This window comes from Emys orbicularis, chromosome 2 (genome assembly GCF_028017835.1).
Source record: "Emys orbicularis isolate rEmyOrb1 chromosome 2, rEmyOrb1.hap1, whole genome shotgun sequence".
NCBI classification, from domain to species: domain Eukaryota; kingdom Metazoa; phylum Chordata; order Testudines; family Emydidae; genus Emys; species Emys orbicularis.
In genome coordinates, this window is record NC_088684.1 from 87905562 (window position 1) to 87930595 (window position 25034).

Consider the following 25034-nt stretch of genomic DNA (forward strand, 5'->3'; position numbering starts at 1 on the left):
TTCATCTTTGTGTTAGAAGATAGAACTTCAGAAAAAAAAAGATACAGTGTTTCCATTTTTGATCATTATCTTCTTCCAGAAAATCCCTCCCTCAGTGCCGAAGAATTAACAGGATGCTTTCCAATGAGTCCTTACGTCATCCCATGTTCAGCCGTTCCAATTCCCAGGCCTCCGTGGATAGCACCTCGATGGAGGATTTCTGGTGTGAAGTGGAAAGTATCAAAGAAAACAGTGAACAAGGACAAGAAGAACAAACACTATTAGAAGTTAAACCAGCTGATGGTGAGCATACAAATTTCAAACTTGTCCTCCCATATTTTACTTTGACTAAATTCTTTCACTGATGTCCTGATCTCCACTCCTCCAAACTCCCAGCATGGATGTAATTAATGTACAGATGGGCTTGAGCCACAAAATGTGGGTTGGAATGCTGATTTCCTTTAAAGTCAGAGGTATTCACATCTGGAGGGTTGGCTTGGGCCCACCCATCCATAGTATTAGTCAAGAATCACAAACGTGCCAAAATGATACTATGTCCATGGGAGCTCCATTTCTGAATTTAACAGTCAACACAAAGTAAGTTCTTGATATAGATATAGAGAGAGACTTACTCAATGTTGTCTTTTCAGGAATTTGGCACTCTGATTTCTGGAGAAGATTTTTCTGAATTGATCTTACCCATGTTTCAGTAAGAGAGAGGAGATAAATGAAATGGTGCAGCTAAGAGAGGAATTTAAACAAAACTTCATCCCCAAACATGAAACAAACCAAAACTGAATCTATTTGAGGACTAGAAGAAGTCCAATTAATCTTTTTTTGGTTTTCTTTTAATTTCTTGCATGTGTCCTCTTCCTTGTTTTAGCTACGACCTGAAGAGAAAGTTGTGCAACACCCAGAAAAAGAGGTTTATTTAACCATTTTCAATCTGGATATCATTCAGATGTATCACTGTGAGGGCTTGTTTTTATAAGACTTCCAAATCAACATCTAAACCTAAGAGAGATTGTTTGGATCTGTATTTTTGCATACTCATGTCATCCAAACTTCAAAACTTTTTGAAATTCACCCATCACTAATATGAACCATACTGAATACGTTACCACTTTTCTATGCCATCTCAAAATAAATTACCCCTGGTCTTTTTCCTAATATATTTGAAAATTGAGATGGGGAGTGTTTGATATTTTACATGTCTGTTATTATTACACAAGTCTATTACAATCCAAAAGCAAACTGTACTACTCTATCAGAAGCCTGAGCTGACATAACATCTAGGGTTATATTTTAAAAGCACTGTACTGTGTTCTTTCAATTCAACTTTTATTGAGAATTAGGATGTTAATGGCTTATAGCCACATTCAATGCAATTTAATTGCACTCTTTAGGTACCTGAACCTTTGTGGAGTCTAGGGAATATCTGAGCTGTTACCAATTATCCTCATTCTCAGAAACATCACAGTACACTGCTGTTAACTGAAACATTCACAACTATATAGATTATTCTGCATTCTCAGGTTTATCGTTTGTCTGATTACGTTCATTGGTGTTTGGGTTTTTCTGGTCCCCTCTGCTCTGAATTAAAAATGAAATTGCAGGGTAAAATCCAATACATTTCTACGCTGCAGTTACCTCTATGTGTCCTGAATATTGTTGCTTTCAGAAACATATTCAGTGAGGAAGTGCTCATTCTAACTACTGAGCATTAGGAAAATATTTGGTATTGGACCAAAAGTCTTTGAATACTCAGTTATAATTATAAATCAAATTTAGATAATACCAATACTACTTACTAATGATCCAAAACACAAGAAAACCAATGTGGAAATTCATTAAAAATAATAAAAATCTTTTGATACATCTTTGAAGAAAATGGGAGAGGAAGAGAACAGATGGTTTGAGGAGGAAGTGAAGGGAAAATCGTGCCCAACGTAAATATTATTAGAGACAAAATAATCCTTCTCTCATGATCATGTGTTTTCAGAAAGATCAGAGAACTTTCATAGTATTGACATTAGTAACCAAGGGCAAGAGAATTCATCTTGAGAGATACGGGGTTGAAGAAGTGGGGCAAGCAATGAACACATTAGTGACATCACAGAGGGCTGAGCAGTAGCCTCCCCAACGGGTACAGGGAGGCCCCTGGCTGCAGGTTTGTCATCCCATCAGCAATAAGGTGTGAGGTATTTAGGCATATGGCTGTGTGCCATGGAATTGGAAAGCATGGAATCACAGGAGGAACCAAAATGCAGGTTCTTTGCATTTTTGAGAACTGGGACAACTCTATAGGTTCATTTCAGAGCTGCACCTGAGCTGAGCAGAGACACTTGGGCAAAGCTGAATTCTTAAAGAGTGGCATGAGAATTTAGGAAAAGTTGAGATGGACATTGTCATGAGCCTTAAGAAGAAACATCTCTTCCCTAATACTCTCTGAAAGAAAAAGGGAGTTGAATATTGAGGATTCTGGCTCCCTATCAGGGTATCTAGACACTGATTTCTAAATAGAAACCAGAGGATTATACTGTGTGAAAATAACTTTAAAACAAAACTAAAAATGGTTCCTAGTCCTTAACTAAGACCATTTAGCTAAAACATGTTTGAATCATTTTATGCAGTAATTGCTTTTATAAAATAGTTTCACTCCTGTTCAATCATCCTTTGGTTTTGTCATTCCTAGTTAGCTCTTGTTTGTAAGTACTACAGCTGGACAAATGATGAGGAAAACTATCCACCAACCTCTTGGTGACATCTAAGCAGAATATCTTTTTGACCATGCTCACACCCCATTTTACTATTTTTAGGGCTGTTGATTAATTGCAGTTAACTCACATGATTAATTCAAAATAATAAATTGCAATTTTAAAATTAATCGTGATTAATCAGTTTTAATTGCACTGTTAATAGAATACCAATTGAAATTTATTACATATTTTTTATTTTTTTCTACATTTTCATATATATTGTATTCTGCGTTTTAATTGAAATCAAAGTATATATTATTTTTTATTATAAATATTTTCACTGTAAAAATGATAAACAAAAGAAATAGTATTTTTCAATTCACCTCATACAAGTATGGTAGTGCAATCTCTTTGTCGTGAAAGTGCAATTTACAAATGTAGATTATTTTTGTTACATAACTGCACTCAAAAACAAAACAATGTAAAACTTCAGAGCCTACAAGTCCACTCAGTCCTACTTCTTGTTCAGCCAATCGCTAAGACAAACAACTTTGTTTACATTTACAGGAGATAATGCTGCTCGCTTCTTATTTACAATTTCACCAGAAAGTGAGAACAGGCATTTACATGGCACTTTTGTAGCTGGCATTGCAAGGTATTTACATGCCAGATATGCTAAACCTTCATATGCCCCTTCACGCCTCAGCCACCATTCCAGAGGACATGCTTCCATACTGATGACGCATGTTAAAAAAATAATGCGTTAATTAAATTTTGTGACTGAACTCCTTGGAATGGGTTACCTAGGGAGGTGGTGGAATCTCCTTCCTTAGAGGTTTTTAAGGTCAGGCTTGACAAAGCCCTGGCTGGGATGATTTAGTTGGGGATTGGTCCTGCTTTGAGCAGGGGGTTGGACTAGATGACCTCCTGAGGTCCCTTCCAACCCTGATATTCTATGATTCTAGAGGCTTGTGGAAAGGTAAGCAAGTTAAGCAACAAGGTCAATGGCTCTTACATAAACCCCAGCAATTTAATTGTTTCTTTGTGCATCTAACTGCCAAAGTGCAGTAAATTGTGTCTACAGATTGATAGACACAATTGTACAGGTTCTGGTACATCAGGAAGGAAAATTAGAGCAAATGTGGAAACGCAAGTGTGCTATAAAGAAAATAATATGTTAAGAAAGATCTCATTAACTAGCTCTTTTGCTCTGAAAGAGAAAATTAGTCCATTTCCTCTTTGACATATTTGTTTGTGTTGCCTGTATATGAATCAAGGGTGTGGCCTCATCTGGAATACCCTGTGCAGTACTGGTCACCGCATCTCAAAAGGATATCGTGAAACTATAGGGGATTACTGCCCAGCCTTCCTTTGTCAAAGGACAGCATCCATACACGACATATGTGGGACTGAAAGGGGTTTCATTCATCTTCTTTAATGAGGGCTATTGTTTAGTGAATTTTCTAGGCAATTATGGGCAGGCACTATGCTATCTTCTTCACAATGCTGTATTAATGCACCTCAGTGGGCTTGAATTACCATTCTTCTGCTGTTCTTCTCCTAAACATCTTCTGTGCAGAGACTGCCAAGCTGGGGATTGTTTTCAAGATTGACAAGTAAATTTTACTTACTTGTGTGGCCCAAGACAGATTGGAAATTGAGTCTTCCTGAGGTAAAGGCTGCCACACTAAACCAACTGTGCTACCTCCGACCCACCCCATACAAGGCATGTTAACACTCTCACTCCTTCACAGAGGGGGAACTTGAAGCTGAATGGCTGCAAGATGTGGGCCTATCTACGTTGATTTCGGGGGCTGAAGAAGAGGATGGGCAAGCCCTGCTGTCCACACTGACCCGCACGCAAGCCGCCGCAGTACAAAGAAGGTACAACACCTACACTCAGACTATGAGGAAGAAGAACAAACACACTGTCAGGGATGTGCGAGACATCTTTGGAGTTAATGACTCTTCTGTAAGTGGCAAATACTTGGTAATGGAGGGTTTTGAACTTTATTCTTATTTATATCGCTATAGCATATAAATGCTTCTACCAGGGATCTCACTGTGCTAGGCATTGGAGAAGTAGTAAATGATGGTTCTTGCCCCAAACAGCCCAGTCTGGACCTTTTTGATGTCATATAAGCAAATGTGCTACCTTTTAAAGGGAACAATAAAATCGTCTCAAATAGCTGGTGCAAAGTTTTGCAACTAACTTATGTAATGCTGTGTCCATTGCCAACCTTCATTCTGCAATCCACTATCAAGACTAACATTTACTCCCTCATTTTTTGGATATCAGTGAGTTACTTTTGGCAGCTGTGCAAATTTTTGCTGGCTTCTGAGGACACATGCTATTTACTCAGCAATCTTAGCAGTGAAGTATAACCTGTGTAATGAAGCAATAGGGGGCAAGTATGCATAAGCAGTTAAACACCTGCAGGCATCTTTGCAATTGTTTCATTGGGAACCTTATTTCACTAATAAAGCAAATAAAAATCCATTCATGATTCGTTTGTTCAGGAATGAACATTTCTTCTTTAGGGTCTCATCCATTTGTCCCGGAGGACAGTTATAGAATTACCATTGCTTATCCCCATGCATTGTATTTACATGGATTTAGTTGATCGTATGCCCTAAGTCCACATACTAAAAACTCAAAAGCAGCATGCATAAATTTAAATAAGTAACTCCTGTTGTCCTTAATGCAGATTATAGCTAAACTGCCAAGCCCTGTTTTAAAAATGTATAGTGAAGCTTATATTGTTGAAAAGTAGTAAGAAACTGCCTTCTTCCATGGAATTATTCAGTCCTTTCTCATTTGTTTATTTTTTCCAGAAGGTTCACGCTACACACTAATAACCTGCAAAAGTCCATTAAACAGACAAAGTACAGCTGCTTCACGTTAAAATAGGAGTTCAAAATTAAAACATCTGGAGGATTAGCTTAGTGGTCTCAGTCTCCAGTTTAAAATAGCCTCCCTGGAACCACAAGTTCATATACTAGCAAGATTGGCACAGCACCACATCCTCCAAGTACCATGGTTTCCTGTGGGTAGAGTCTCTTGGTTAAGACTTCAAAATCCCAGACTACTTTGCCCAGACATTAAAGATCTCATGGCACTTTTTGTAAGATTAGGCATTTTCTTTAGGTAAAATATCTATTACCTATCTTAAAGCTCTGGGTCTCTTTTTACCATGAGGTATTGGTATGTTAGTCACCCTATGAAACTTCTTAGATACAATAAGTATGGCAGAATGTGCAGTTCCTGCAGCAAAATGAAGTTTAATTACTCTAATAAAAAGCAGTCACCAGAAAAAAAAAATGTTACACTAGTTCTCGTTGTTGCACAGAGTGTTGAATCTGATGATCTTTTGGTCTTTTTCTTGTGTCTCACTAATGGACTGGAAGTCCCAGAGCTATGTTAAAGGCATGGTCTTCAAGTTTTCATTTTACAATTACCTTTTTAAAAACGGAGCCCATCTAATTGTTCTGCATTGTGAAAGTCTAATATAAGATTTAAAAAGTAACTGTTATGACAGTCCTAGGATTTTTCATTCTTTCTTCCCATGAAATTGTTCAATTCTACCTGTATTGCTACACACTTACTGTAGTCGCAGCCATATTTCACACATTTACCTCCGCTACTTAAAGAGAATATAGGAGAGAGTTCTAAAGGGCAGCCAGGCAGCAAACACCCATTGAAAGTCCATGTGAGTTGAGCTCTCAATTGCTGTGACATTGAAAATCTCCCTCTGTGTGGCTAGCTGCTATGGGATTTTGAAAGACTGTCTTATTTATCACCTCTCCAGTGATTAGGAGAAATGTAGGGAATGAATGTTGGCAGTTTAGTGCACAATGACTGATGTACCTTGGCTTGGCTGAATCGCTGGTACCAGATATCTTTTCTTCAAGTGTTTGCATACTAGTCTGAAATGCCATGCAGGACTTTTAATCACCTCTGCCATGGAAAGTGTTAGTCTCTCCACATAATAGTTTGTGTAACCCTCTACTTTAAAAGAAGAGGTGCAGTCTTCATCCAGCCCTCTAGGCATCATAAACACTACAGCTGCCCAGAGGAGAGAGATACGGGATGGATAACTATCTTCTACTCTTAGTGATGAGGAAAAGGGTGATTAAACCACAAGGTGAGATTTCTTTTTATGAGGGTGACTCACTTAGCTTTGCCCAGTGGCAAGAGGAGAAGAATAATACAAATTGTTAGCATTTGGGCTGCATAAATAGCTATAATTTTCTATTTTTAATTTACTTTGCTGTCAGCAAGCAGGGACAACAGGGGAGGAAAGCGTCCTAGGCAAATTGACAGGTTTAGTGAAGTTTTCCACACTGCATAGAGAAGGAAAAAACTGGGTTTCTAGACTCATTTGAAACCTATTGCCTCAGTTGCTTGCATAATGAATTGTAGCTCTTAACGTCAGGGTTATCCAACCAAAAACAGGCATAAGGCCAGATTGTGAATGATCCCTGGGTAGATGCACAAGGAGGGGAATATGGCACAAGGAGTCCTTGTATCGGGGCTTAGAGGCTAGCCATGGTTACAGATCCTTCACTCTGCTGAGCACAGGACTGCTCCCAAAAGAGCATAAACCACCCCAAAGTTAGTGGCAAAAAAGTGTGACCCTGTTCTGCCCTGTTCACGTCCCTGTTCTGCCTCTGTTCCAGCTGGAAGAGCTAACCTGGCTTATAAATGGGAAACATGCTACATCCTTCTAGAGCAAGGTGCAATGGGGGTGCCATCCAGGAACTCCCCCCTTGAAGCAATCTCACCCTCCCCTGGATGAGGCAACTCTGTCCCACCTCTAAAACAGGGCTATGGCACATCAGTCACTGTGGCTGGATTTTCATGGGTGTTGAACGCCCACAGCATCCATTAAGGTCTCTAGGAGCGGCAAGTGCTCAACAGATCTGAAAATCAGGCAGTTTGGTGCCTGGTGCAACCTATCAGTAAAGTCCAAAAGTGGGGAGCAAGTTAAGCTCCAGACTAATGAAGGACCTGACCCTGCACACTTTGATAAGTAAAACTCCTCTTGATTTTCAGAGGAGTGTTGCTCAGAGTAGTGCATGAAGGATCAGGATCTAATTAAAATAGTAAATCACTAACTAAACTAGAGGCATTTGCATGAAAAGGCATTTGCACTTACCATGCTTGAAAATATGAATCTCTCAAAAAGCAAAGGCAGCTAGCAGCATGAACAGAACTTTAACACGAACATCTCTTTAGTGTTTATGTTTCTTGGCTGCAGTGCTGACATTAAAATTTTGCCTTTGTGATGCTCTGATGATTTGTTTTTACATCTTCTATGTAGTGGAACGCTTTTAAAGGAAATGAGCATTTCCATCTCCACCTTTTTCTTGCTAGTCAGATTTCCTTCCTGTGCACATAGTGCAAGTAAACACTGGAGGCATTTTTAGCATCAGTAATGACTTGATGAACAACTAACTGTAGGCCAGAATCAGGATACCTAAACTGAACCAAATTCTGCCTTCATTGGAACCACATCCAAGTCAATGGTATTGCACACATGTAACGGGGGGCAGAATTTGGCCCACTAGGTTTAGCACATTTATTGGAAAATGAGCTTTCTAATCTTTCGTTTTTAAGGGACACTATCTATATATCATAATCATGTACTAACAAAAATGGAGGAGATTCTCTGTCCCAATCTGCTCCCTTTTTGTTGCTCGGGTGGTATAACAAGCAGAAACCTCCTGTAAATCCCCTGTTGGGGATACCCCTATCATGAGAGTGTCCCCGGCTCACATAGAGCCTTCGGAGTTGACTCCTATATGCCGCTCCCTTTACTGGTGGGGAGGCAAGAGGCTGGAACGTGATGCCTTTTAGTTATTCCCAGCATTGTTTATAGGGGAATATACTCAACGGATTCATATTAGAGCATCTTGCAAGCTGCTCTAAACTACACTGGAGTTGAGGCAGAGAGTAATTGATCCATAGCTGGGTCCATAACAATCTCCCTTTCCTAAATCATATGCCCAGCAGAAACAGGATGCAACAGAGAGAGTGCCCTGTTAGTTTTCCGTGTGTTATTTATAATGCCTTATATTATCAAGGCTGGAAGGATTTTACAAATCTAATTCATGTTCACCATTTCTCTTATTTGCCTACTTTTTGCACTTCACACAGCTCAGGCAGCTTGTCATAAAACATTTCTTTTAATGCTGGGCTTTTAGAAATCATAAAATCATGCTACCATATTTCATTTCTTTTATTACACAGCCCTTGCTTTTTAATGGATTATAGTTCAAAGGAAACCTTGTGACTCAAATCCTGTTTGCTATCAGGTTGGTAGCCTATTAAATGGACTCTCTCAGGAGAGATTTTATTCATCTTACATTTAACTTCGTTATCCAAATAACTCAAAGGATAAGATTGTATAAAACAACTGCAACATTATTTTAGTGTTCAAATTGGAAGGTCTGCCGTCCTTTTAAATATCTGCCATTTTATATCAGTCTGAGTACTGCTCCCGTGTGCATTAACTACAAACTGGGAAGACAGTGTTTTCTGCCTCTGGGGAAGGCATCACCTCATATTGCTAAATGGTTTATTCCACTGTTTAAAGAGCAGCTTTGATGGGTTCAGCAGAGTCCTCATCAGCACCCCTCCCCTGGAAAGACGGCTGTGATGCTGAACCTCAAGGGACCGGAGAGCATGTAAAAGCAAGGGTGTGGGAGAAATAACACAATTCTCCGGGATGCCAGCAGGATGTAGAGAACAGAACAGGTTTTAAAACAAAGATTTTAGCCAATGAAGCTGATTTCACCAAGTAGCCCTCTAATTGTTTTTAATATTTCTACCCTTTCTTCATCCCTGAACATGTCTTCCTGCTCCAAATTCTCCTCAGAGAATCATAGAATTGTAAGACTCAAAGGGACCTCGAGAGGTCATCTAGTCCAGTGCCCTGCACTCATGGCAGGACTAAGTATTACCTCATGATCTATTCCAAAGCTGCTAATCACAAGGGCAAATTCAGCACACAAAAATGTGTCACACCAAGTGAAAGTTACCCTTTGACTTTCAGCCACTGTTTTTGTCTCTCTCCCTCCCCGTCGCCCCACTCCCTCTCACACTCTCTCTCTCTCTCACACACACAGCATTTTTACACAGTGCAAAACAATTTTCTGGGCAAAACCAAACAAAACTAAGCAATAGGAAAGAGATTTAAAAAAAAATTGTTTGCCGCTCTCTGATAAAGAACCTGTGTTATTCTTGTAACCCCAGTTTCCACACAGTGTAGCCTATGGGAGGAAAATGTTGAAGTGCATTTCCAGCTGGTTTTGGCCATCCATTTATTTACTTGTTAAATTTCCAATCCTGCACGGTACTGAGTGCCTTCAATTCCTGCAGCCCCTCAGTGGGAGTTGAGAGTGTTCAGCACTTTTCAGGAGGTGCACAGCACCTGGCAGAATGTGACCATGGTGATTAAAAGCAAGATGAATTACACATTGATACAAACCTTTAACTTGCTGCAGTTATCTGAAGCAATTTCATTAGTTAATTTCAGTCATTACATATGGGAGAACTCATTAGCTGTGTAAAGCTGTGGCAATACTCACTGACCTCGACATGATCCACATCTGCAGCCTGAAGAAGATTACTTGCACAGGCTGGGTAATGAAAATCTCTCTCTGGCAAATCAGAATGGATTGTTTAAACTTAGTGACAAAAACATAAGCTGGGATTGATACACTGTTGATTGAGTTGTAGAAGTGTCTGTCCACATGCCTTTAATTTCATTGCAGTCTGATCATTTTTCCTTGCCTATCAGCCCACGTTTGAGACAGTACCAGTGTCACCAGTTCCTTCTAATGGTATCCAGCTTCCGGGGCAGAAGCCAGTTTGGAAATCAGTGAGTTGTGAGTATGCCAACCTGTAACCAATATTAATTTGATCATAGCAATGAGAGATAGAAAGTACCTTTTGGGATCATTTGGTTAATCCACTATTTTAGGTGCTGGGACACACTACATGCTTTTCTTTAAGATTATTACTATTATTAATAAACATTTGTATTGTGGTAGTGCTCAAAGTCCCCATTTTGAATTGGGGCCCTGTTGTGCTGGATGCTTTACAAACATAGAGCAGGGCCTGTAGTCTCTAATCTGTGGCCCAGTCTGCACTGCAATTCAAAATATGTAAATAGATTCCTGAAACCTACAGCCATACTAGTGTTTTGTAAAGTGTTTCATAACGTAGCTAGCTTTGTCTATCCTATAATTTGAAAGAGCGATAGCACCTGTATGGGAAGAATGATGTTTGAACTTCCAGTACTACCAACCCCAAGTGTTCAAAAATCATGAGTCAGGTCCCCAAAAACCATACATTTGGCTTAAAATCCTAAAATTTAAATAATGATAATAATACATTTGGGGCTCACTTTATTTATCTTATTTCTAAGCCTTTAAGGTGCACTTGGGTCATGTTTCTAAGCTTCCTCTGCAACCTTGAGGGCTAAAACTTACTTTTTATTTTAATGAAAGCTGAGATTCTTACCTAGTTGCACAAAATCCAGGAGCTGGGACTTTAAGTATCATGAGACTCATAATAAAATCATGAAAGTTGGCAACACTAGAACTCATTCAGGCTAATACACTGTGAAGTCTATGGAGACAGGGCATTTCTATAGTAGAAATTTCCCTCCTATGCCTACTAATTCTAGTGGGCAACTAATTTCTGGAACAGAGCACTAGATCATCTTGTCTTTTGGTTCCTGGATTCTATTAAAAATTCCACTAGGGCTGGCATGGCTTTGCAAACCAGATGGTAGCATGCTGAGCCCCGTCTGCACAGGGTGTGCCTGTACTATGTTTTTTATGCACCAAGAGCAGCAATGATGGGAAACTGTAAGAAAAAAAAAAACAGTGTAAACAACAGTGACCAGAGAAACAGTGTTAGCAGCACTTTTCTATCAATAACTTTAAAAAGAAAAAAAGATTGTTCACTGGGCAAATGCAGAAATAGTTTCCCTAGCCAGGATAGACAAGATCATTATGCACAAATGTGATGATGAGGATGATTCTTCTACTGACAAACAGAAAATTACAGCTTAATCACCTTCTGCACAAATATCAATAGCAAAAAATCTAAAATAAAAATAGGGCTTTGATTTCAGAAAGTACAAGGGCTTATTTCCTCCAGACAAAACAGGAACATGCATTATTGTTATGCTGAAATTCCTCTGTGAAGCTCTTCCCTTAACACTTTCACAAGCTTTTTGTTTGGTTTTACCATTTTTTTAATGTCTCTGCACCAAACACCAACAAACCTTCAGTATTCATATATAGTCTCCCTTGTTTCCAGCTAATAGCTGTCTAGACTGTGGACTAGATAAAGACAGCCCATCAGTAACAGAAGAGCTATCCTATGAGGTTTCTTTCTCAGAATCCATCACAGTGGTCCCAAAAAACAGAGAACGGCAGAACAACCAGAGATTCAAAAAGGATGATTCTGCTTTGCCTGTAAGTTTAAACCCCTCGTGTTGACTCAATAGTTCTTCTTCTTTACCCCATTCATTTCCTGCTTCATTTCCCTCACCACAGTGAAATCTCTTAAGATACATTGGATTTCCTTCAATATATGTGTTTTAATACTTTATATATTTGTAAAGGCTTCCTGCTGTGCTTGTCTGTCGCCCATCACACAGCATTCCCAATGAGGCACCAAAGCCGAAGCATGTGCTTAGTCATGGACACATCTTCTACCCAACGCAATTTAGTGTACATACCCCAGTACTTGAAAATTATATTGCATTGTGTCACCCACAAACTTTTCACATAAAAACAAAGATCAGTTACTGGCACTGAGAGTGGCAATCCATCTTTATTACTTGAACTACTCCCTTCACCTTATCCACACCCAGATTCTCTACCTTTCTTGACATGGGTTTTAAATTTCTGTGTCTGAGATCTGTTAGACTCAGACATGGGAGGAAGAGTGAACCTTGGTTCTGTTCACTAGTATCTCAGATTGTCTCAGATTAGTATTTGACGCAGGTACAGCATAGGAGATACCAGATCAGTAGCCAGGGACAGAAGATTATTGTCCAACCAGGTATGCCAGTCTACCAGTTGGATGGCATTCTCCCTCCAAGCCAGCTGGCAATTTACTGATTCCATCAGCCTCTAAGAGTGGACCATTAAAACGGGTCCATCATCTTGAGAGGAAATGTGTGCCCTGGCCCCCAAACTTGAGGGTTTCATGATCAGTCTGTGACAACGATGTAATCACAACCACCATCCAATAAAAGCCAAAACACTGGCTCCAGACTTTAGCCAGACGTATGAGTCAAGGCATTAACTATGTGGGACAGTCCCACAAACGTCACATTGGCCACGAGATCCTAAATTGATCCAGAATAGTTGTCATCTGCATGGATGCTGAATTCACCAAGAACAATCAGGTTGTGCGTGTCCAACAGCACCAATGGAGAAGACCTCAAGAACCTCAAATGTCCATGTTGCAGTAGGGTGATAAGTATCAAGTAGATTACATATGGCATGGAGTACAGTCTGATTGCTCTGTGGTGATAATAATTTGATCACCTTTTCGGAATCAGGCTGTCTCCCTAGTTATCATGGTCCTGGCATACTGAACTTTCCTCCTTGGTCCTGTTACTAGAAAACCTCTAACCTTCCCCTAACCCTCACCATGAGATTCCATCCTCAATTTTAGAGATGTTACCTATCCCTCACACTCTTCCAACCATAAGTATGAACCTCCTAACTGGCATAGCACAGCAATCTGGGGCAAGTAGCATACAGAAGGTGGCCTGGTACTGATGGGTAAGCAACTGAATAGTTTCAGAGAAGTTCACAGATGTGTTTCAAGTGGACAATTTTGCATGCAAAACTGTGGGTTTTGTGGATAGCATGTAGTGTCTGCGCACACACATACATAGAACTAAGCAGCTCTGGGAGAAATTTTGCCTCCTGAAATACAATCTCTTCCAATGCTCCCCCAGGGATGATACACCTCCACACCACCCGTACACAGGACTACGTTCAAACTGCACAATCTAGCCCACTGGGAACATGATAAATGGAATGTAATCCTAGATGTTGGAGAAGTAAAAACCTATTAGCACATCGAGTCCATCCAAATACAGTACATAGTCCCCCACACAGAAGATGTGTCAGATAGTAAACTGATGCAACATAGGATCTGGAGCCAAATGCCAGGAATATAATTTCTAAAAACCACAGAGATGAAGTAAATTCAAAGTTTATCACAATGTATTGTGCCAACTTTAATACTGTATAGTTCTCTAACTCCGTGTTTTGCTGTGCTCTATGCCATAGATTCCCCGTGCTGTTCTTACAAAGAGAGACAGCCCCAAACCTCATGTTAAGACTACATCACATCAAAACGCCTCTAGGAGACAACAACCCACCATTGAAAATCACTGTAGTCATTTTTTTTAAATACTTAGTCCTTCCATTGGCAAATGAGGCCTGCAAAGAGGCCTTCTCATTCCCTATTCCTCCCTTATGTCCCTTTAAATATATATATATATATATATAAATTATTACCGGTGTAATATATATATATATATATATACACACACACACACCGGTAATAATTTTTTCACATTTTCAGAGTGATTTAATATGCTCTGTTTGAGTTTTTTTTCACCTGATGAAACACTGCAAATAATGAGATTGCCTTTTGTTTCACACTTTAGGTACATCAGCAGTTTTTCTTTGCTTCAATGGTTTGTCATTGCAAAGACTCTTATCATATGTTCTATGAATGAAATAACAGAATTTTTAGATTTTGGGGGTCATTTTCTATACTTCCCAATCTTCCCTATTTGGCCAGAAGATGATGGTATCTTGCAGTGCTTCCTATTTCCCCCTGTTTAGAATCATCTCCTGCTTTAAAGAATACTGGGAATGAAGTGTTGGAGATCCTGGCCTCTGGCACTCACGTCCTCTGTGGTCAGTCAGAGCTTTGTTGCTTCTAGAGCACAATGCAAGATGTATCATTTTTGTTTGCCTTTTCCTTGACTATTGTTTCTCTGTTTGATGGCTTTTATTGAGAGATGAGTTAAAACCAGGGCATTGAACCTGAATGCATTTTAATTAAAAGGGAGGGAGGGAGTCACATCCCTAGAAGGTTTTAGTTCCAAGTTGGATCCCCAAAAGTAGAGATGACTTGTAGCACTATTTATTTAGTAAATGCTTGTGACTGGTTTGAATTACATAATGATGCCAAGGTTCCACAGAGCTATGCACAGCACAAGTTTTTTATAATACTAATGATGACAATGACATCAAAACATATGAAAAGAGCTCTTTTTCTCTTTTTTTACAGTTTTACAGCAGGAAACATCACATATCCTAATGCAGCAATATTCCTATTTTCATGTCCCAGAAGTTGCAAAGTAGCATTCAATTCATGTAAATGATCCATGGATTCTACTTTCATAAGTGTTCCTTGGCCTTTTAACATTTATGTTTCATATTACTCACCCTAAATCAGTCCTGTATAATAAGTCAAAATCAGTGCCTATGTAACACCAGCAGACCCCAGTCATCATTGGCCAGGATCAAACTTGAGACCTCTGGAGCTTAATGCATAAGCCATTTCTGCGTGAGCTAAAAGACATCTCTTTTAGCCAAGGCTGTAACAAGCTTATCAAGCTTTAGCTGGCCTAGGTGCCACTAGAGGGGGATAGAGTGCCACAACAAGCAGCCATGAATTACATCTAGATGGTATTAGGATTTAAGTGTTCTGTCTTCTGAGTAATGAGCTCAGATCATTAGACCACGCTTCCTTCAAAGTGCAAATAACATATAGAACTACTTCCTCCATCACTGCTATGCAGCCATTTCTGTGATGAAATGTGGCTGCTGTTTAATAGCATCAAGCAATATTATGGAAGAATTTAAGGGGAGAGAGGTGGATTATTAAATCCTGTTGGAACTAGAGAGGAAAGTTGAGTTAGAATGTAGTGTAGCTGAATTGTTGAAAATTGGAATATGTCCAGGACATCAGTGTTAAGATCGATCCCTGTTTTTGTGAAAATTGCCAAGAAATCTATAATTGAGCACAAAGGATCAGGTGCTCAGTTGCACATTTCAAATTAAAGTAGTCATCAGCACAACGGCCCGAGAATATGCAGGACCATGGGTTCAGCTCTGAGTTAGCCCACCCATGAAATCACCACCACATGACTTCTTGCAGCACCAAGGCACATTTTTTATATATATTAAAAAAAAAAAACCTTCTTCACAAAGAGTAATTTTAAAAACTAAACATTTCTCAAGCATGTAAAATAAAACCCTATTTACATATACTTCTTGTAGAAATTTATTGTTCGAAAAAGCCAATTTGGCCTGACAGAGGTTGGAGACCTATCTCTTGAAGACATGAAGAAAATTCGCAATCTCTCTTTGATTGAACTAGCAGCCTTCTATGATGCTTTGGGAATAGAACTCAAGAGGAACCAAACAGAAAGAATCAAAGGACGAGGTAAACGTACAGTGGTAGCTGCCTGACGGGTGGCTTGTGATTTCTAGTGCTTAGTAAGAAGACGCTTATTAGGCTTCACTTTCTCTCTTTCGTTTTACATCTTTTTAAAAAAGAAAATGGCCTTTTTGGAGTCCCTCTCGCAACACTGCTGGAAAACGATCAAAAGAAGGTTCCTGGAATAAAAGTTCCTCTCATCTTTCAAAAAGTGAGTAGAACAAAATCATGTGTGGTTTGAATTTTCCTCATGAGCATTGACATTCAGAGCAGACATCCGATAAAAGAAGACAGACTTTAATGGCTTCAAGGTGTTTGCAATTTACTTCTGTCCATAGGTTGTGATTTAAACATCTCATGAGACTTAGATCAAAAACACTGTTCTTGAATATCATGTGCATGCTGGGAGTTTTTTCCAATTTGGGGAGTATATTTATAAAATATTGCACAGGAAATGTACAGAACCAACTGGATAGGATTCTGCTCCCCTTTTCATTTGACATGTAGATCAATGGCATGTTTTTGAAGGGGGAGCATTTATAATTTCACATTATTTCAAATTGCAGACCTGTTGACTTATCTGAGATTATCAGAAGTGAACTGGTGTGATCTGAATGAGGTGCATAGAGCCAAGAAGCTGGTCATTCAACTGAATTAGTGTGAAGCTACAGTGACATCCTGTGTATGGCTCAGTTAGACACACACCAGCATGTACACACGCATACACACACAGATTTATATGGACATACAGTTTTAAGACTGAAGTCACATTTAACTGTAAATACCTCTTGAAAGAAAACAAAGCGCTAGTATCAATTAATTTAGATAGAGTTAATTTGGCACATTTGTTATTAATCTCTGCACTGCCAGCAACCAACTTCACTTCATTCCTTTATAATTTCACTTTGGGAAGTTATAGAGCTATTGATTTTTTGTTACATTGGCTGACCAAAAAATAATAATAATAATAATAATAATAATGATTCAGGGCCAAACAAAATAGTTCATTTGACCCTAAATGAAATGTTTCATTTAAGTTCTGAGGATTTTTACCTTTATTCAAAAATAAAATTAAAGTAAAATTCAAAACAAAAAGTCATTTTGAATCCAAAAACCAAAATGTTTCATTTTGATTATGACAAAATGTTGTGGTTTTTTTCAGATTTTTTTAACCAAAACAATTTGGCAAATCTGACATAAATTCAAGACATGTTTTCATCAATCCAAAGCTGTATTTTTGGTGAAAAAAATTTTCATTTGAAACATTTTGCCCAGCTGTAGATCTGATAACTTGTCAGAGAAAGAGTGTTAGTGATAGAGCTGGAGGAGGGCAGTTAATAATGAAAATCCAGAGCCATGTGAATAAATGCAACAAAACTAGTTTTTTCCCACTTTTGCATTTTGTCAAAACAAAAATACTCTGCACTTAATTTTTGTAAAGAAGAAATGCTGAGACCAGAAAGATCTATTCACATTGTATATGGACATCCCAGAAAGAATTTTCCTAAGATTATTTTTTTGTCTAAGTTCTCAATTCTGCCTACACATTTATTAATAGGCTTTTCTATGGTGCTCATCACCATAATAGTTGAGCATCTCACAAACATGAAGGAATGTATCCTCATAGCTCCATTGTGTAGTAGGGAAATCAGTGTGACTTCTTGCTAAGAAAGATACTGTGCAATGTAAGGATTTCCCCATTATTATTATTATTATTATTACTTATTTATTATTAGACCTACAGTAGTGCCAAGAGTCCCAAGTTAGGGGGCTCCTGTTGTGCTAGGAGTTGTACAAACACATAGGAAAACATGGTTTCTTCTCTGAAAATTCACAGTTTTAGGAACACAGAGCAAGTTCTGATTGATTTGCTAATATGGGTATTTATTATTCTTGATGATAAACTATATCAAGTGGTTTTTAGGGAAGGCAGGTTGCTAAAAGGTAAATAGTATTTTTTAAATGCTGCTGTTGCATTTTAGCTGTTGCTCAAGCTTGAGGAAACGGGTTTAGAAACGGAAGGAATTCTTCGAGTTCCTGGATCTGCCTCAAGAGTTAAGGTACCTGTGTTTTCTCATTCACCTTCTTGTAACCAGTAGAGTCTATACAAAGTGGCAAAGTTTGTATAGAGAGATTCTCAGTCCCATTATTAGCAGCAAAAACAGTGGCTTGTCATTTGCTTCCTGAAACTGAGGACCATAACTTGGCATGAGCTGATGTTTTATTTAGAGGACACATGGACTCAAAGTGCAGCTCTCCTCCACTAAACCTGTGAGGGAGGCCCCTCAGTTTAGAACTTATCTGACCTCCTTGTCACTCAGAATTGCTGTGATCTCACTTCTTTTATTTTAACTTATTTCAGAAATACTGAGTCACTAGATTGAGGTTATCGAGGAATTTAAGCTAAAGATCTGACTCCACATAATTTTAAGCTTCTTGTAATATTATGACTCATTTGTCCTTTGATTGGAGTTTTGGGGTCCCACGTTTGGAACTGTGAGAAGTATGTCCTGCTGCTCAGTTTGACGAAATGAAGTACTCCATTTTTGTAGCACATATGAGTAGGGTTGGGCCCACTGGCCTGTGCTTGCGACAGTCAGTGGCTTTACGTTTGCCCCCCTAATATGTACCATATTATTAGCAAGTAGACTATAATAATACATGCCTTCCTGTAATGCTTACTGTAAATTAATACATCCGTCTTATGGTATGAAAAGTGAGGTTTTGTCTGAGTGTTGTGGGTGATGTCATGGTATGTGGACTCTCAGTTCATCTTAAACACAAGGCCATTATTAAAGAAAGTAGCAACAAACTAAAGAGACAAACAGGCTTCCACACAGCTTAAGTTCTAGCTTTGTCTTCCTTGTTTACCAGAGGCCCCACCTGCCTTGAACTCTATACAGTACACAAAGACATCTTTCTAGTGACTGAATAATATACTGCAACATATTGTTACAGGTGAGATGCACAGTTGCCAACTTTCATGTGGTAAATAAGCACCCCAACTTTCACAATAAGCCAAAAATCAAGCTAATTCCATTTCAAAACAAGGCCAAAACAAGCCAATCCCTAAGAACCCCAACACTCCAGCCCACTGTGCACCCCGGACTCTCTCCCGCCTGTCTCTGCTTCATGGGAGCCAATCAAAAAAGGAAGCAACAAGCTACAACAAGCAACAAACCAAACAAGCTAAAAGCCAAAAACTAGCCAACAAGCAACTCACAAGCCAATTAAGCCAAAAACAAGCCCAATTTCTGCGTTTTTTTTCACAGGTTTGGCGTGTCTGGTGAGATGACTACAAAGCAATGCTCAGTAGCTCTGGCACTCAGAACATTAAATGAGAGAACATTAAATGAGAAAAACCTCCAGTAGTTGGTTCTCATTCCCTTACAATCATTCCCTTTTGCTTGGCATTAATAACTAAATATCTTTGCATTTTTTTCTTTGGTTTATACATTTTTAAATGGTTCCTGCTCCCCTGGCTATAATTGAATATTCCACCAGCAAGAAAAATAACCTTTCTACATACAGTCAGTTAGGCTTCCCAGTACTGTGACATCTGCCCAGCGTAAAACAAGAGTGCTTCAGAATCTTGGAGAATCCTGCATGTTGATTAGCTGGTTTGGTCACGTGATTAGTAATAGCTAATAAAATGTGACAAGAGGAGGCTTTGCGTGAGAGATCTGTATAATAATTATATGCTTCTATGATACTTCCACACTAAACAGTTCATTTCACATTTAAAAAAATAAGTGAGGAGTTTGCAGAAGGTAAGATGTTTGTTGGAGCTATGCAGATGAGAGAAGAGCCTTTCATTGGTGTAGAGGGAATCAGATGGGGCCTCACAATATTTACTTTGGATAGGGCCCTGCAAATTTATGTCTGAAGATAACTAATGCCACAGTAGGACTTGATCCTGCAAGGTACTGAGCACTTTATAGTGCTGAGCATCTCAACTCCTCCTGACTTCATTAGGTGTTCAGCGCACTCAGCACCTTCCAGGATTGAGCCCCTAGCCTGAACAGAGACTCTACAGCAGGGGTCGGCAACATTCGGCACGCAGCTCGCCAGGGTAAGCACCCTAGCGGGCCGGGCCAGTTTATTTACCTGCTGACGCAGCAAGTTCGGCCGATCGCAGCCCCCACTCGCCGCGGTTCGCCGTCCCGGGCCAATGGGGGTGGCGGGAAGCCGCGGCCAGCACATCCCTCGGCCCGCGCCGCTTCTTGCCGCACCCATTGGCCCGGGACGACGAACCGCGGCGAGTGGGGGCCGCGATCGGCCGAACCTGCCGCGTCAGCAGGTAAATAAACTGGCCCGGCCCGCTAGGGTGCTTACCCTGGCGAGCCGCGTGCCGAACGTTGCCGACCCCTGCTCTACAGCTTCCTGATTTCAATTTCCATCACTATACATATTTTTTTATTCTTTCGCTTTTTCTGTACATAAACCCCATAGAAACTCTACATTATGTGACAGGGCTGCTTTGTATCTTTTGTTAATTAGCTTATGTAGTCTGTGCACATACTACACTGTGTCTTGTTCTGCTATTCTGACCTGTACCCAGAGAATCACTTTGTGCTATGTGTCTGACTTTCCTATACCGGGTGGTAAGTCAAACATCCACATGAATGATGTTATGTGTTTTATTTGAGTTTTTATTCATTTAAGTGTGTCGAACAAGTCAACCTGTGAGGGACAGAGGGAAAGCTTTTCCTAAGCAGTTCCAGATTTCATCCTTCAAAGCCATCGTATATTATTATGACATGAAGATTTGAGGGCATTCCAACTCAACATTAGTTCTTGTTTTAAAAAATGAAAGGCATATGGATGTGCTTAAAAGTTACTTTTTTAAATAACAAAAAAAAGAAGAAATAAATACAAGTTTTCCTCTGCCTCTAAGATGTGTGGTATGTACTGAACCAAAATGTATGTTAAGCTGCTCTCTTGTAAGCTCAGAAACAAAATGAAAAAACAAACAAAAAAGACTGTTACAAGAATATATTTCTAAAAACGAATTACACACAAATGAAGTATATCTGTAGAAAGTCGATGTCTTGCCTCTCAGTTCTCTCTGTTTCTGGGACTTTCCTTCCATTCTTGAGATACTAAGCAGCAAAATCTTGAAAGCTTTTTCTCTTCCCTTGTGGTTATAGTGAAGTGATGGGCCTTGCGCTAAACTTCTCAGTCAGGGTATTTAATCCTGGATTAGGTGCAAGGGATGTGACTGTAAAGGAGGCTGAGATAGCAGAGAATGCAGCAAAAGCAGTGTGCCAGTAAGAATGGTATTGTAACACTATACACCAAATCCTGAATGACTTTATATTTCCTTTTGTGCCAACAGTTTCACTTCATTATATGTAACGATAGTTGATATGTAATTTCCTTCCATTGATGTGAGGCATGTTAAGCACACTATTTTTAACAACTCTTCTCTCTGAATATTTTCTTGCCTCTTGCTAATGCAGATTTGATGAAAACATGATTAAAAACCAGCACATGAAATATAGAGCCAAATCCTGCTCAAATAAACAGTCCTGTTGAAATCAACGACACTCTTTGTGTCGGTAAGGCAAAAGCAGCTAGGAGTGATTAGAAAAGCTACTTAATTTTAAATGTGATGATTATTAATGAGAAGACAAATAGTGAAACTCTTACAGCCAGATAAGGCCATTTTCAGGAGATAAAGGTACAAACCAGACTGCCATTTGTAAGGCCTTCTTTGGAATATCATTTTAAGAAGCTTTCCTTTCTAGCTTTTGAGTAGAGCAACAATCTGTTTAAATGAAAATTAAATTAGTATCTTTTGTGTAGGCTAGTACTGGCCCTCATATAACACACAGGCTTTTTTTCTTAATTTATATTGGCAATTTTTGTTCTCTTAAGAGGCGGCAATTTAGCAGTTCTTTGTGTTGCTGTCTTCAGCACTGTCAGACAGTGAAATGTTCCTCTTCACTTAGAACTTTTTCACATTCAGGCTATCAATGGAGAATATCAATGTAAGGTGTTAACGTCCCAATCCCTGTATCTTATTAACACATCAGATGGGGTTTTTTTTGTTTGTTTGTTTTTTGCGGGGAGGTTGGACTTTCCAAACTGTAATGCAGAGTTTGGGCCAAATTCTGTTCTTACTTGGTACCCTACCGAGTCTCTTTATATTCACCATCCACACACACACACATGGGATTTTTAACTACTTAGACTTCAAAGCTGATTGGACCCTAGTTCTGAAGCACAGATGCCAGAAAACAATTGGTTTAAGTGGGAAGCCAGGATAATACAATAACTATTTTACCTGCCTGCAGGTTTTGGCCAGAGTTGTGCCAGAGTACTGAATTGGTACCATATAGGTCCTTAAAATTGATCAAACAAGTTGGCACTTATCTAAAAAATAAGACTAGAGAATAAAAGCAAGCATTTCTGTCTGCCAAAAAGCAGCCTAATTGTAACCACACACGAGAGAGCCAATAAGCTTGTCTCCATCACCAACAGAAGTTGGTCCAATAAAAGATATTACCTCACCCACCTGGTCTCTCTAATGGGAACTACTGGCATATACAAAACACATGCAGATTAAATGACTTTGAGGAGGAATATCCTAGTCCCTTGTGTGTAAGGGTTAAAACCTCTTAAGTGTGTTTTAAATAAAGAAGACAAAAAATGGTGTAGAAATGTTTGTTCAAATAACTGTTCCATTTAAAATTGTATACTTCACAAAGCTTTCTTTGTTGTTCCTGGCATTTGTGAGATGAAATAAAGCTCACCAATCAGAAGCTGTAATTAAAATCAGTCAAAAATAACAGGAGTACTTGTGGCACCTTAGGGTTAATAGGATACAGACTAACACGGCTGCTACTCTAAAATCAGTCACTTTCTTTTGTCTTGCAGAATCTCCGTCAAGAAATTGAAATAAAATTTAATGAAGACACATTTGACTGGAACCAAGTACGAAACAATGATGCAGCAGGACTGCTGAAGATGTTTATAAGGGAACTCCCAAGCCCCCTTTTCACTGTAGAATATCTGCCTGCCTTCATCACACTAGTGGAAAGTAAGTAGAAAGAAATTAGTGTAAATGGATACATACGAAAAATACAAACGAGCTAAAGAAGAGAAAAGAGATTGCCAGTATGTCATAACCATTTTGATTTCCTGTAAGCTTTCTTTTCAAATGGTACTTGGCATATTTGACTAAACATATAGATGTACTAGTTAAATAGCTATTTAAAGCAGAATGTTGTAAACATTGCAAGCACATAGTGGTTGAAAACTGGCTTTCGTACATAGATTTTACCCTATTTGATTCACATGAACTATACATTTAGTAAATAAAAATTCTCTCCGGTGTAAAATCGAATCACCACACTATAGTTAGTATTTTCTTAGATTTTGTTTTCTTTCATGAAAGATTATTTTTATCAGGATCTTTGCGTAAGAAATGTGTTTGCTTGTGGAAGGCTGCAGGTAGCTACGGTTTGGGTCCTAATTTTCCTGTGCATTTTGATTCTGAGCCACTTTTTCTATTTTCAGTTATAAGGATGCAGTAGTGCAGATTTTACTTAGTCAATTCCTATTGACTTCAGTAGAGACTTGTTTGGGTTAGGGCTGAATGAGAAGAGTAGACTGGTGCCTTTATTGGGTAAAACGGTAATAGACCGTATGTTCTTATAAGGTCAGATTGTGACCAAGCAGTCTGTGTATGTTCAAAGAAGGAGGGAAGGTCGAGCAGTTTACTCCATCTTGCAAATTGCACACAGGCTGATCATGAGGCTCACCTGAGTGCATGGAGCTAGGACCTCATGGGGGAGAGTATGAAGGAGGTGAGATTGACTAGAGGTGACCACACTCTTCACCCCATAAGTACTATAGCAGCAACAATATTTCCTCTTTCTCCCCCTACCCACCCATCCACTCTTCATGTTAGGGAGCTCCAGGAGTCATTATGCTTCCAGGAGTCACATACTGCCCTCAGAATAGGCTACTGCCTTTAAGGCACGTTGGCCCTTAGAAATCTACACTCATGCTATACATTTTTATAGAGAGCCAGATTTGGGACTAGGCACAAGAGTGAAATTAAAATAAAAGAAGGCTAAACAATCAATCCACAATCTAAGGACAGCTGGGTTCAGTAAATCACTTAACAAAGTTAGTCTGAAACTATCCTGAAAATAAATTTTGCCATATCATCTTGAAACTGAGAAATACTATATTATAGAAGTGTGATCTGTTATACAAGGCAATCCCACAGTGACATCAAAGAGGAATTGGCCAGTAACCAGCACTGAAGGATTTAAGCCTGATGTGACCCAGAGAATAGGTTATTCAGGGAATGTCTCCCCAAAGAGGAGAGATTTTTCTAAAGATCCCTGCACCCTGTAAAACCAGAATTGGAGATAAAAACAAAGTTCTGTGCATTAGTATCATTACATTTCTTTCTTCCTATTTGCCCAGATTAGTCCACTATAATTACAGGTCCACGACATGTAAGGGAAAAAATAGCCATTAAACTTAGGACATTTCTGGTGAAAGGCCAACGTTTAATTTAGAAGAAGAAATGAATGCCATGTATCAGAGCAGCATCTGGGATTCTCAGCACTTATTGCAGCAAGGAACCTTGCCATCTACAAAAGAAGTCTCTGAATCATTTCTCAGTATAACCTTTCCCCTTTAAGTGTAATCCTATAGTTTTGTCTTTATGGCCCTGTAGTAGTTGAAGGTGAAAGCAGAGATTAAGTTCCAGATGCACAGCTACAGGCTAACTCAAGAGGGTGGGTGAAAAAGTGACCTTACTACCTCCCTGATCCTGTGACAACTATATGCCATCCATTCCCAAGCAGCATTTCCCTAAATCAACCGAA

At 39.2% G+C, this 25034-nt stretch overlaps 1 protein-coding gene across 1 annotated transcript in view; it reads left to right on the forward strand.

Moving 5' to 3' along the window:
• Positions 1-25034, forward strand: part of ARHGAP28 (Rho GTPase activating protein 28) — an 86632-nt gene that overhangs the window by 50666 nt on the left and 10932 nt on the right. Inside the window, exons 2-9 of the mRNA XM_065399157.1 lie at positions 80-282; positions 4433-4650; positions 10484-10571; positions 12016-12173; positions 16023-16188; positions 16302-16393; positions 18165-18242; positions 23065-23227. Of these exons, the coding sequence (XP_065255229.1) occupies positions 80-282; positions 4433-4650; positions 10484-10571; positions 12016-12173; positions 16023-16188; positions 16302-16393; positions 18165-18242; positions 23065-23227 (1166 nt within the window). The remainder of the gene's footprint in view (positions 1-79; positions 283-4432; positions 4651-10483; positions 10572-12015; positions 12174-16022; positions 16189-16301; positions 16394-18164; positions 18243-23064; positions 23228-25034) is intronic.